The sequence below is a fragment of the Malania oleifera genome, chromosome 6 (genome assembly GCF_029873635.1).
Source record: "Malania oleifera isolate guangnan ecotype guangnan chromosome 6, ASM2987363v1, whole genome shotgun sequence".
Lineage (NCBI taxonomy): Eukaryota > Viridiplantae > Streptophyta > Magnoliopsida > Santalales > Ximeniaceae > Malania > Malania oleifera.
The window spans coordinates 3,050,013-3,065,009 of NC_080422.1; the positions used below are offsets into that span (position 1 = coordinate 3,050,013).

At 39.9% G+C, this 14,997-nt stretch overlaps 1 protein-coding gene across 1 annotated transcript; it reads left to right on the plus strand.

The window, feature by feature from the left end:
• Positions 1 to 526: 526 nt before the first annotated feature.
• On the plus strand, positions 527 to 12,295 carry LOC131157602 (uncharacterized). Its single transcript, XM_058111887.1, has 2 exons — positions 527 to 2,834; positions 12,064 to 12,295. The coding sequence occupies exon 1, from the start codon at positions 784 to 786 to the stop codon at positions 2,809 to 2,811; it is 2,028 nt and encodes a 675-aa protein (XP_057967870.1). The 5' UTR covers positions 527 to 783; the 3' UTR covers positions 2,812 to 2,834; positions 12,064 to 12,295.
• The last annotated feature ends 2,702 nt before the right edge of the window (positions 12,296 to 14,997 follow it).

The window sequence follows — 14,997 nt, forward strand, 5'->3', positions numbered from 1 at the left end:
TAGGGTATTTTGGTCCTACAAAATTACAAAAACTCATCATTACTATTGCTCAAACATTCATTATTTTACCTCATCAAAATGGCTCACACGTGAATCACACAAGAGTGTAAACAAGTGAACTTGGACTTGACACGATCCTTTCTCGATTTAATTTTAATTTAGGTTGAATTTGCACGACTCAAGTAACCAGATGAGCGAGATTTGAATACGAACATACTCAAACTTAATTAAACTTCTATTACTTTATTATTTTCATGTTAGATGGAATATATTATACATTTTATATATATTTAATCAAGCTGAACTTAAGTTTGATAATTTTGACAGCAGTCAAGTTAAAGTTTGAAGCTTAAAATTTTCAAGTCTAGTGGAGCTCAGGCGTCACTCTATGCCAAATCCACTCCACCTGAGTACACCCCTACAGCTCACACAAAGAGTGATGACCCATCCAACCACTAAATAATGAAACTACTGATTTGTCCATTTCAACCTTTTCCATTTGGTATATAAAGACCCACTAAATGTTAACCAGTAAGCTTCACTTTGTTTCCTTTTCAATTTAACAGCTGCTAACCATTTCCAAATTGCACTGGAAATGCACCTGCACCACCATAACCACCTCTTTTTGTTCCAAACTCAATTGTGACATTGATTAGACCCTTCACAGTTAAAAGAGAAAACTCTCTCCCCCATAGTTTCCTCACTCACCCTGCATAATCAGGTTCACTTAAGAAAAAGGTGAACCTCAAAGACACGAAAACAGAGAAGCGGATCAGTTTAAAAATGGCCACAACCTGCCATGCTCGGGAAGACGACTTGTTTTCGACGAATTTGCAGAAACGCTATAATGGTCTTGTAATGGTCAGGAAGAAGGCCGTCACAGGCAAAGGAGCTTGGTACTGGTATCATCTAGAGCCCATTCTCTTCCAGAATGAAGACACTGGTGCTGCTAAAGCCATCAAACTCCGGTGTGGCCTTTGCAGTGCCCTTTTCTCTGCTTCTAATCCTTCCAGAACTGCAACTGAGCACTTCAGGCGGGGCAGCTGCCCCAACTTCCACAACCCAGAAGCAGCACACAGTAATGACATGAGGTATGAACCCAGACCATACGATCAGCTTGCCTTGCCTGCACCAGTGGCTCCGCTTGCCATGATCACCGCCCCACACTTCTCAGAGCCACCCAACACTAACCAACCTCGTAGAGCACAATTAAACCAACCCCAAACAGAAACAGCTCTCAATTTGCTATCCGAGTGGTTTTATGAGTCCTGTGGATACATATCTTTCTCTACCCTTGACCACCCAAAGTTTAAAGCCTTCCTCAATCACCTTGGCATTCCCAATGCCAGCAGAAGTGATATCTTCGGTGCAAAACTTGATGCCAAGTATGAGAGAGTGAAGTTCAGATCTGAAAGTAAACTCCAAGAAGCTATGTTTTTCCAGATATCAACTGATGGCTGGAGGAAGGAAAAGCATAGGAGCAGTTCTGCTCACTTGAATGCGTTGGCAAATATTACCTTGAACCTTCCCAATGGTAGCAGTCTTTTCCACAAGGTTTTATTCCTGGAAACCAGCAATCCAAGTTCAGATTACATCAGAGACATACTGTGGTCAACAATCGTTGAGATTTCAGGAAGCAATGTATTCCGATGTGCTGGAATTGTTGCCGATGTTGGCAATGTGAACTCTGCAGTCCTTCGGCAACTGGAGCTACAGAACCACTGGATGGTGAACATTACATGCCAGTTCAAGGCAGTCCACAAGCTTCTTCAAGATTTTTTAAGTGACCTACCACTCTTTGGCTCCACAGCCTCTATTTGTTTCAAAATCGCCCAAAAATTAAAATACCACTACTTTGATGGCACCAGCAGCTCTCTAAGCCACCAGCCATATGGCTCCCTTGATTACTCCACTGCCATGATTTTAGCTGTTGACAATGTTGCCCAACTGTTTTCCCAATCGGGGCATGGCCTCAAAGAAAGAGTCATCTCCCTTGATCCATCTGACAGGGAGCTGTCTGACACAATCGAAGATTCAAAATTCTGCGAAAATCTAAAATCTGTTGCTTCTCTGATAAACTTTATAAAAACATCACTGCAGGAGATCAAAGAAGACCAACCATGCTTGGGCCAGTGTCTTCCCCTGTGGAAAGAATTGAAGGTTAGAATTGTTTGCTGGTGCAGTAATTTCAACATTGATGAAAAACCAGTAATGGAGCTGGTGAACAGAAGATTTGAGAAAAACTACCATGAAGCTTGGGCAGCAAGTTATGTTCTGGACCCACTGTATTTGGTTGAAGACAACTGCGGAAGGTACCTTCCACCCTTCAAATTTCTTACTTCTGAGCAAGAAAAAGATGTTGTGAAAATAATAAAAAGGCTGACCCAAAATGAAGAGGCACATATTGCCTTAATGGAGTTGATGAAATGGAGAACTGAAGGACTGGACTCTGCTTATGCGCAAGCAGTCCAAGCAAAAGAGAGAGATCCAATCACTGGAAAGATGAGACTAGTAAACCCACGTGGCAATAGACTGATTTGGGAGACTTATCTCAGTGAGTTTAGGGTGTTAAGGCAAGTGGCAGCAAGGTTAATTTTTCTCCGAGCAACCACTAGGAAACTCAACTGCAACCATTTATTTTTGAGTTGGGTTCATTCCAAAAACCACTCAAAAGAAACAATCGAAAGAGCTCAAAAGGTACTGTTTGTGTCTTCACATCAGAGGCTAGAGAAAGAGGCCTTCTCAGATGATGAAGGAAAGGACGCAGAATTGTTTTGTTCCAAGGACGGCAAGAGTTGTAACCAATTTTGAAGAACACTCACCTGCAGGATAGAGTAATGATTTTTCAGTTTCACCTGTAGGATAGAATAATGATTTTCCAGTTTAGATTGGATTTTTCAGTTCAGATTTATTCTTTGAATTCTAGATAAACAAATATTTTCTTTGGATCTTGATGTTTCCAGTAGAAATTTTCATAGCATATTTGCCGACTCTCATGCAAAGATTTATGCTATAATTTTCTTCACCGGGATCAAATTGCAAATGGAATTTTTTCTGTGAGGGTCCTTGTCCTAGACTAAACCAGCAAATCAAATATTTATACCAAACTTTTTTCTGTGAATTCAGTTCATAAATGAGATGGTAGACTAGACCATCCTCAGAAACAAACATTCTAATATGGTGTTTTGCTGACTTTGTTCATGAAAGAATCCCTAGAATTTTAAGAATGTCCTTTGGATAATTAACAATCACTAATAATATCAGATCAATTTGACTCACTTCAGGTAACTGTTAATGGCAACAATCAGCAGTTATTTAAGCAGTCATCTAAAAGAATCCTATTCTGCCTTTGGCCCCATAGAGAATATAGTTCATTCTTGAATCCCTGGAGATCATATTGTACAAACTCAACCCATGTTTTTCAGCCTTCTTTCCCCGTGGGAGCCTTCTACTAGAATAGTAACCAATGTATACTGATAATATCAAAAACTGCATTCTGAAATATGATGCTCAGAAATTATGTATCCATATTTAGAAAGCGATACTACATAAACTAGTACTGGTCCATCGAACTGATTTTTCAATCAGTAAAGAGCTTTAAAACCTCATCTTAAAGCATAGCTCAAGACCAACAGCAGCAAAAACAAAGATACAGAGATTCTTAGATACATAATCTGCACCATCAAAAGCATGTGACAGGAAGCTTCCAGTGTCTGGTTTGAAAGAACATCCTCCAGCCTCTGTAGCAAGACTTGCATAACAAATTCATTTTCTGAACTGCATTATACTCAAGTTTCAAACTAGTTTTTTCACAGTAGCATTGAAATGCTTGCAGATACTTTTTTCTTTGTAAATGATCATAAACATACCTTCAAAGCCAAAAGCTGCAGATATCCTTGTTTTAAGCTGAGCATTGTCCTAGTCTTTTCCTATTTGTACAGTGAAAGAATGTGTAGCTGATGAAAGTAATTGCTAGAGGAAGTATCGGCTGAGAAATGCTGATCACATGTGTGAAAGGTAAGGGAACCCTTCGAGGGTGCCAAGCCGAGCAGAAATAAATGCTGCTTTTAAACTCCAACGCGTCTTCACCTCTATTAGTTTCCTCCCTTTCTTGCTCCATGGAAACATCTTCAGCTCCGTTCATGTTTAACAAAAAAGATCGTTCTGCTTCTCCAATCATCATTATTGCTTCTAAAATTTCCCTGTGATATTCTGCATTCTAAAACATGCACCCTAACATTAACTATCAATAGCAATAAAAGTTGGCTAAGCAACTCCACAAAGAGGGCAAAAAAACAGAAAAGCAGTCATAAGAAATAGTTCTCTCAACACCCTTTGGCCTAAAATAGCATTAATTCATTACGTGGCATCAGTGTCACATACAAAATGCTAAGGATAATAGGGCTTCCAGATTTTCTCAATTGGGATCATTGATGGGTTTGATTCCTTGTTTAGTAGTTTGGAGGCTGTGAAGAAGGAAATGTGCAGTTAGAATGGAGGGAAAATTTGAGAACAGTATAGATGTGTGGCTGTCCATTAAGTATTGGGTGAGAGTTTTGAGTAGGAACATGACAGGTATGACTCAGTTAAAGGATGCTAATTTTTGGTTATTATTGAATCTGGAAGTGCAAATTGTGAATAAAAGAATTAAAACTATGCAATGTGTGACATGGCTAAAACCGAGGTAAGGGAGGTTGAAACTAAATTTGGACGGGAACAGATTGGGGAACCCAATGCCGGCGGGTGGTGGTGACATCCTTAGAGACCATACAGGTTCTTTTGTTTTTGGTTTTTCAAAATATTTTGGTTCTGTTCAAATAATGAAACTGAATTGAGAGCTGTGTTGGAGGGAATAAAGATTTGCAAATATTTTAGTCGTACTAGTATTGATATTGAATGTGATTTGAATATTGTAGTAAATTAGATAAGATCCAGTAGGTGTTCCTTGTGGTATTTTTGGGATTTTTGGGAGCAGCTTATTGGTTTATTGGAGATAGTAGATTTTTCAATAAAGCATTGGTATAGAGAAGGGAACAAAGTGGTAGATGCCTTGGCTCAACAAGGTGCTATGGGGAGGAATAGTTTGTTTACAAATAGTAGTCAACTCCCTAGAGTTATCAATGGGTTGTATAAACTAGAGAAGATGGATAAAGCTTATATGAGATATGTTTAGCTGATTTCTTGTTGGTTTTGGTTTATGATTTATGTTGTTTATCTTTTGTTTGTTTTGTTGCGTGAAATTTGTTTTGTAGGTACTTGTTTTGTTTTGTTTTGTTTGGACTTATAACCCTATTTTTTGGCTGGATGTTGGTGTTGTTTTTTTGGGAGGCCTTTAATTTTTTGTCTTTGGTTTCTCCCATTGATTGTCTTGTAACCACGGTATTCCTTCGCTAAAAGTGAGGGTTTATCAATGAATAAATGGAGGTGCCGCCCTTCTTTAAAAAAAAAACAAACAAACAAACAAAATGCTAAGGAGACTAGGTAACCTGGCTTGGGAAGGGAGTGTTGTAAAACTTGAGATTGTTCCACCTAACTTTATCACAGTTTACTATTGTACAGGTAAATAGAGAGTGAATAATTGTGCAAAATTATACTAGGTAAATTTCCAGGGAAGTGGGGGGTCACAACGGACCGCTTAAATCCCTCTTTCCTAAACAGAATTTTCCTTAGACATGTAATTAACACAATATATTACTACAACTATAACCGACAAAAGTTAACTACTGAATAAATAAAATGAAGAACACCAAAATTTAACGAGGTTCGGCTAATTGTGCCTACGTCCTCGGACACTATCAATCAATATTTCTCTATTGTAGAAATATTACAAAATGAGAGAGAGAAGAGAGAATGTGCCTAAGAGAGAAGTAGGCAAATTTGGGGATGAGATTACAAATTGAGGTGATGGGTTTATATAGGTTAGGAAATATCACTATTACAACCACTAATCACCTACCTTTGAAAAAATAGCCCACCATTGAAGACTTCAATAGCAATGGTAGGCTTCTAGAATGAGTCATAATTCAACAGGGAGAAGGAAGCAGCCTGACAGAGTAAGAGGAAAGAGCAATAAAAGTGAAATAAGGTTAACAATGACTTGTTCAATCTGTGCTTTATGCAAAATATAAGTCCCTATCCATTTGCTCAAAGCCAATGGGGATGTTTCATACACATGAAACCTGTTGACTTTTGCCAGGTATGCAAGGATAAATAAGCAAGTTTGAGTTGGCAAATCCAGTGCAGTTGACACAAGCTAGTAGGTTGGCATGTCAAAAAATGTTAAAGAGTCCATGATATGCTAACCTGGACATATGTCAAGGAAAAAGAGGTATGTTGCTCTTGCTTGGGAGGTCTAATGCTGAAGGTACCTCGTCCACCTATCCAACAAATCTCATAGACCCTATCCAGAATTCTCAACCATCCCTGGAAGGCTCTATTTTTTTTTTATTTTTTTTTTTTTTTCATCCCTTGAAAGCTGACTCTAATTTAGGACAGTTAATCCGATTGCTAAGAATGCCAAGCATTGAGAGGTGCCCAGCTCTGCATCAGACCTAGGTTTGAGGGGCTGCAGCATTAGTGTGCCTTAGGAGACTGCTTAGTACCCCTTGATTCTCCTTCATGGTTGGGCTACGGTTGACTAAGCCGCTGGTTTGAAAATTCATCCACAAGTCAGTTGAGAGACCATCAACATCCACTCACTTGGATCTAGAATCTAATATGTATATGCTGCAAGAGCAGGATCAGCTAGCTTGAGAATAACCATTCCTTATGACACCAGTGAAACTACTCATATGCATCAATATAAAGGTAGGTGGAATATAACAAGAAGTAGCGTCACCATTCAATCTCAGAATTTTCTCTACTCAACTTCTATTGGAAGGAATTAACAAGCAGAGACAAGTTTTTTAAGATAAGAGTCTATACTGTCCAGATTTCATCACTTCTCAAAAGAAAGAGAGAAAAACGTGATTTTTCTCATACTGTCCAGATTTCATCAAGACTCCGATCCCACTTCGTCTGTGGTCCGATCAATCTAAAATTTGGAGGAGAGGTTCACGACTCAAGGAGTTACAATCTGAACAGTGGAGATCAGATTTGGAGCTCGGGAGTTGGGGTTTTTACCCGTGAACAGTAACCACGAAATTGGTATATTCTCTCCAATTCTCTTTGTATTTTCCAAGATTGTCGATATCTTGATGAGATATATTTGTAGTCTCTAATTGAGATTAGAGAAGACTTTGTATTCCTATTATTTGATTGATAGTAGAGGTTTCAACTGGACTAGGTCCCGTGGTTTTTCTTCCTCACACTGGGGAAGTTTTTCCACATAAAAATTGATTGTGTTCTTGTGGCTTGGTCAGATTGATTATTTTTCTTATTATTTTCAGCACGTATAAAAGTAGAGATACACTATATTTGCTTGCATATAGGGGGAAGAATTATTCCGTTATGGTTGTTTGCTTATATCTCTCCCAACAAAGCGGTATCAGAGCCCGGTTAACAGATTGTCAGGTTGGCAGTTTGAGTTATGGAAGCAAATACTAGTAGAATGATTAATTTAAATGGTTCAAATTATCACATATGGAAAGGAAAAATGGAGGATCTTCTTTATGTGAAAGATTATTACCTACCGATGTTTAGTACTGAAAAACTAGAAAAAAAGTCTGATGTGAAATGAAATTTGTTACATCGACAGGTGTGTGGGTATATCAGGGAGTGGGTAGATGATAATGTTTTGAACCATATTAGTGGAGAAACAAATGCACGTTCTCTATGGAGTAAGCTTGAAGAGTTATATGCTAGAAAGACTGGAAATATTAAGTTGTTTCTGATTAAACAAATGATGGCTTTGAGGTACCAGGCCGGACTCCTTTATCTGATCACCTGAATACATTCCAAGGAATTATTAATCAGTTAGCTGGAATGGATATTAAGTTTGATGATGAGATACAAGGGTTATGGTTTCTTGGTTCATTACCAGACTCATGGGAGACGCTTAGAACTTCATTGTCTAACTCCGCTCCAGAAGGTGTAATCACGATGGATATGACCAAGAGTTGTTTGCTAAATGAAGAGATGAGAAGAAAAACACAGGGATCCTCTTCACAGTCAGAGATCTTGGTTATAGAAAATAGGGGGAGAAGTAAGAGCAGAGGTCCAAAGAACAAAGATAACATCAGAAGCAAGTCCAACAAGCTTGCAAATGTTGAGTGTCATCATTGCAAGAAAAATGGACACATCGAGAAATATTGCAGACAATTGAAGAAAGAAAACAAGAATGAGAAAAGGAAGGGAACGAAGAATGGAGATGACAAAGATGGTGATGATAGAGTTGCTACCACCACTCCTGCAGAATTCCTCGTTGTTTATGATGATGGGATGATAAATGTTGCATACCATGAGACCAGTTAGGTAATTGACAATGGTGCCTCCATTCATGCTACATCTCAAAAGGATCTCTTTACATCCTATAGATCTGGTGACTTTGGAACAGTAAAGATGGGCAATTATGGCTTGGTTAAAGTCATTGGACTTGGGAATGTGTATTTGAAGACAAAATGGAACGAGTTTAGTTCTTAGAGATGTGAAGCATATTCCTAACATTTGTTTGAATTTGATTTCTGCAGGTAAACTTGATGACAAAGGGTACTGTAGCACTTTCAGTGATGGCCAATGGAAGCTCACCAAGGGTGCTATGGTTGTGGCTCGAGGCATGAAACACTCTACATTGTACATTCTGCAAGCAAAGATCTCCAAGGACATTGTTAATGCAATGGAGGATAATGGTACAGCAGAGTTGTGGCACAAGAGACTGGCTCACATGAGTGAGAAAGGATTAGCTCTACTAGGGAAGAAAAGTCTACTATGTGGACTGAAAAGTACACTTATAAAAAGGTGTACTCATTGTTTGTCAGGAAAGCAGAGCAAAGTTTCCTTCAAGAATTCCCCTCATTCAAGAAAGTCAGAGATACTGGATTTGTTACATTCGGATGTGTGTGGCCCTATGAAGACGAGAACACTTGGTGGCTCCAGATACTTTGTGACCTTTATAGATGATCATTCAAGGAAGTTATGGGTATATATCTTGAAGTCAAAAGACCAAGTGTTGGCTGAGTTCAAGAAATTTCAAACCCTAGATGAGAGACAAACTGGGAAGAAAATGATGTGCATCCGGACTTATAACGGTGGAGAGTATTCTGGTCCATTTGATGAGTATTGCAGATAGTAGGGTATTCGGCATCAAAAGACTCCTCTGAAAACTCCTCGATTGAATGGCATAGCAGAAAGGACGAACATAACACTTCTTGAGAAAGTGAGATGTTTGCTTTCACAAGCCCGGTTGCCAAAATCCTTTTGGAGGGACGCATTAAGCACTGTTGTTCATGTGTTGAATCTTACACCCTGTGTTCCTCCACAGTTTGATGTGTCAGACCGAGTTTGGATAGGTAAGGATGTTTCCTATAATCATCTGCGTGTTTTTGAGTACCAAGCATTTGTGCATATTCCAAAAAATGAAAGGTCCAAACTTGATGAGAAAACGCGACAGTGTATATTCCTTGTTTACGGTCAAGATGAATTTGGATACAAGCTTTATGATCCAATTGAGAAGAAAATTGTGAGAAGCAGAGATGTCGTGTTTGTAGATCAGATGATTCAGGATATTGAGAAGGCAAAGAAATCTATGTCTGAGTAGGGTGACAATTTGACTGATGTGGATCCAGTTCCTTTGAAGAATTTTCTATCTCAAGTTGAGAATGATGTTCAGGATGACCACCAGGGTAGAGGTGATGTGGATGTTCCCTTACAGGTTCAGGGAGATGTTGAAACTAATGAGCAGTTGACAGTGCCAGAGATTCCACTAGAGATTCCATCTAGGAGGTCAGCCAGAGACCGACATCCTTCCACTCGGTATTCAACAGAACAATATGTGTTATTGACTGACGGGGGAGAGCCCCAGTGTTTTGCAGAAGCCATGGAAAATGAACACAAGACAGAGTGGGTTGAGGCCATGCAAGATGATATGCAGTCATTGCATGATAACCACACCTTTGAGTTAGTGAAGCTTCCTAAAGAAAAAAGAGCTTTGGAGAACAAGTGAATTTACAAGAAGAAGCCAAATAAGTTCTCTTCACGGCCACGGTACAAAGCTAGATTAGTTGTAAAAGGGTTCGGTCAGAAAAAAGGTATTGATTTTGATGAGATCTTCTCTCCAATTGTAAAATGTCGTCGATCCGTACAGTACTCAACTTAGCAACAAGTCTTGACTTGGAAGTTGAGCATATGGAAGTGAAAACTGTCTTCCTTCATGGTGATTTTTTGACAACCCGAATAAAAATGACATTTAAAATAATAAAGAGAAAGGAGAACTATCAGACGCCTCGTCGACGAACACAGGGGATTCGTCGACGAGGGCATAAGAGGGCCTCGTCGACAAAGCCCAATTTCGTCGACGAGTAAATACCAAGAGAGGTTTTTGAGTCGAATGAATTTTGTCCACGAGGAGTGGGTTTCATCGATGAAATTATTGAAGGACTCGTCGACGAGATGATGTGGCTCATCGACGAACCCAGTCCTATAAATACTAAAAACCAGATTTTAACTTCACAATTAAGCAAACACTCACCCTCTCTCTCTCTCCCTTCGGCTCCCTCTCCTTCTTTCTTCGATTTCAGGCCAAATTTACACCGGATTGACAATCTGAAACCACCACAACGCTCTTGGGGAAGTTCTCTCCAAATCTGCCGGAGCGGATTGTTGGTAAAAACAAGTTGGAAATCATCCCTGAGTTGAGGTAAGGTTTTTTAAACCAAATTTGGTCTTGCAGTAGTTATAGGAAATGATATACACGTGAAAATAATGAAGTTTAATAATGGGAGTTTTCATTTTCAGGGTATTGATTAGGAAATCCTACGTGTGTGAGACTAGAGTTTATAGGGGTTTTTCTCAGTAGTTAGGTAAGGGAATAACCTAAAGTAGTTATTTTCCATGCAAATTACTATTATTTACGAGTAAATTAATTTCCTGAAAAATATGTACGATATTTGAATATTATGGAATAAATGCACGTCTGGGAAAATACTGCTATTATGTTGAAACGTGTATATATGTATGAGATGCCAGAAATCATGATTTTTAGAATACAATGTATGGTTTTATACAGCAAATGTGCGGCATGAATATTATTTTACGTGGAGAAATATTATGATATGATGTTGATATGAATGCAGTATGGTTTGAGAAATTATGAAAGTATACAGTACATTATGATTCTGACAAATACATGATAAAATGATTATTTTCAGAATGACGTATTTATGAATGATTTTGGCGTGAGACCATATTTATGTTTGATTTTGGCGCGAGGTCGTATTTGTATATGATTTTGGCCAAGGCCGTACTTATGTATGATTTCGGCGTGAGGCCGTATTTATGTATGATTTCGGAGCGAGGCTGTATTTATGAAATGTTCGGCGAGGTCGTATTTATGAAATTATGAAAGATGTTATACTATCATGTACTATATGTTATCAGAACCCGGATGTTAGTTTAGTTCAGTTCAAAAGCACGGTACCGTAGCTATATATAGATCAGATATCTATGTTCAGATTAGTGTTAACCACCCCACGAGGGGGTGGGAGATGGATAGTCGATGTGGCTTTCAGTAGAGTGTGGACGTCCACCTGGCAGTCCGGACCAGGGTGTGGCAGGCCCATCGTACTTACAAATATTTTTTACTCGGCAGTGGTCGGTCAGCCATTGTCGGGTCCCGCCTTCGGGCTGCACAACCCGTCATGGGTGGTAATACATGACATCAGCTAGCTATTCATCCTGGGTATGTTTTCAGTACTATCAGTTATAACAGATGTTTTATGAACAATATGATTTATTAGCAAATATAAAAGCATATGATGATTCAGTATATTATAATGAATGTTTACAGATATATGAAATGTAATGTGTATCTATATTATCATTAATTGTTCATGTTGCCACACAGTTGTATTCAGTTTATTTTCATTTACCAAGAAGTGTCTCACCCTCGAATATTAAATGATTTTTCAGGAGACCCTGAGAGACCGGTGGGTCGTGGCCGCCGTTGAGCTTACTGAGATACCCCACTAGGAGGGTAAGCCTTGTACTAGGATCAGTAGATTTTTATGGTATGATCCTAGGGTTATTTTGATATTTTTGAGGTTGTATATAACTACAGTATTTTGATGACGTAGTAAACTCTAGTATTATGTAATTAATGGTTGATGGATGTAATTTTATATTTACTGCTGCTTAGATTTTCGCTATTTATGTTAGGCTATCCCCGCTACCCACGGGTTCGGGTTGATGTTATTATTATTTATGTTTATTATGTGAATAGTTAAGGGAGTCGTTATAGTTTGGTATCAGAGCAAAGGGCTAGTTACCCCGATCCCCGGGAACTCTCGCTTATAAATGATTGTGGTGAAGTAAGGCTCTCCGCCCGAGGGCTTACTGAATTGAGGGATGGCGATACATAACCCCTCAATCTCAGTGAGTGCTTTGATAGGTACCCATTGTTGCCACAGGCGCAAGGCCCATAAGGAAAGTGACAACGCCCGAAAGGGGGACATAACAGTTTGGTATCAGAGCCTAGGATACTAGGTTATGTAGACTCTAGAGTGCAGCAATAATAATACCAGAGTATAGGATAAGGGAATTTGAGGTCTGGTTTTGTAGTCTAGATGCAAGACTTCCGTGGTGGTTTGTGTGATTTTCCTGGGGTGACGATTTCAGGAAAGTCATTGTAAACTATTGTCAGGTTGGGTATCTAGGTTACAGGATTGAACCTTAAATTAATATCAGGAGAGATGAATTAATTAGGAGAATATATTATATGAATTGGATGATATGTATAGAGAAGAGAATTCTGAGTTAAGTTATTTGTTTTTCAGGATGGACCCTGGTAGCAGTAGTGCCCACGCCAGTGGGAGTGAGGGTGTTGGACCCTCAGGCACTACGAGTAGTGATTCAGATGTCGTCTTACGCAGCGTGGCACAGTAGGTTATGGTAGAAATTGCCAAGAGTTCGAGGGAACAGGGTGGTCCATCGGAAGGCCACGGTAGCTCGATAGAAAAGTTCATAAAGATGAATCCTTCGGCTTTCTCAGGAGGAATAGATCCTGTAATCACTGAAAACTTGGTGCAGGAGATAGAGAAAATATTTGCAGTGCTGCAGTGTTCAGAGGAGCAGAGCGTACTGTTTGCCACCAATAGACTGGCTGGGGAGGCTAAGAGATAGTGGTCGGCAGTGAGACTTTTAGAGCAGCAGAGGACAGTACCTGTGGAGATGACGTGGGAGTAGTTTAAATAAATATTCTTCGACGGGTATTTTCCAACCTCATCTAGGGAGGTTAAGATTGAGGAGTTCTTGAATCTGAAGTAGGGACAGCTTTCAGTGCAATAGTATGTGGCGAGGTTCATCGAGCTATCTCCCTTCGCGCCGTACATTACTCCAGATGAGGTAAAGAAGGTACGACAGTTTGAAAGAGGCCTGAGGAGAGAAATATACAGGCAGGTATCGATACTGAAGTTGCAGGACTTTGTCGAGTTGGTTGACCGAGCCACTATCGCAGAAATTGGTGATCGGATGGAGGCTGAGGAGTAGAGACAGAAAAAGAGATCCAAACCTTCTAGTTCCCAGCAAGGGGTTGGACGTGGTTCGTGCAAGAGGAGTGACTACTATAGAGATCAGAGGCAGGAGACTGGGAATCGCAGTTTTCAGGGTGTATAGCCACCTCCAATTTGCCCGACTTGTGGGAAGAGGCACCTAGGGGAGTGTCATGCCGGCCAAGGTGTTCGCCATCAATGTAGGGAGCCAGGGCATGTTATGAGGGATTGCAAGGCTCATATTGGTGCTGCTCCTGCTCCTAGACCTACTCGAGGAGGCTACCAGGTGCCACATGGAGGCCAGTAGAGGAATATGACCCCAGCCAGGGTTTTCACTTTGATGTCGGGTGATGCTAAGGCAGCCGGCGACGTGGTGACAAGTACGGTTAATATGTTTTCATTTAAAGTTATTGCACTTTTTGATTCTGGTGCCCCACATTCGTTTGTGTCCTTGGGATGTGTTAAATTGTGTGGGATTGAAACACGATCACTAGATGTCGAGTTATTAGTGGCTACACCGACCGGGTCAGCAGTGAGATGTAGTAGGATGCTTCATGGTTGTCCAGTTGATGTTCAGGGGAGAATTCTCTCTGCTAATTTGGTGGTGTTAGATATGCATGGATTTGGTATCATCTTCAACATAGATTGGCTAGTAGCTAATTCTGCTATTATAGACTATCGTGCAAAGGAAGTGATATTCAAACCTCCAGGAAAACTGGGATTCGTGGTCACAAGTGCAATCTCTACCTCAGATGGTCTCAGCAATTCAGGCAAGGAGGCTACTCCAGAACGGCTGTCTGGGATTCGTGGCTTTTGTGAAGGAAATGTCATAAAATGAATTGAAGCTTATCAATATGCATGTGGTAAAAGAATTTGCAGATGTGTTCCTAGATGAATTACCAGGTTTGCCGCCTGATCGTGAGGTAGATTTTTCTATTGATCTACTTCTAGGTACAGCACCAATCTTTAAAGCACCGTACCGAATGGCGCCAGCAAAGTTGACAGAACTGAAAGATTAGTTGCAAGATTTGCTTGATAAGGGCTTCATACGACCTAGTGTATCTCCGTGGGGAGCTCCAGTGCTGTTTGTTAAAAAGAATGATGGGTCTATGAGGATGTATGTAGATTATAAGGAGATTAATAAAGTGACAATTAAGAACAAGTATCCTCTACCCCGTATAGATGACTTATTTGACCAGCTCCAGGGTACACGGGTATATTCTAAGATCGATCTAAGATCAGGCTACCATCAGGTAAAGGTGAGAGTAGAAGATGTATTGAAGACGGCTTTCAGGACGAGATATGGGCATTATGAGTTTCTGGTTATGCCATTTAGTATGATGAATGCTCGTGCGAT

Coding starts and splice junctions, on each gene's coding strand:
- LOC131157602 (XM_058111887.1), top strand. CDS start 784: ATGGCCACAACCTGCCATGCTCGGGAAGACGACTTGTTTTCGACGAAT.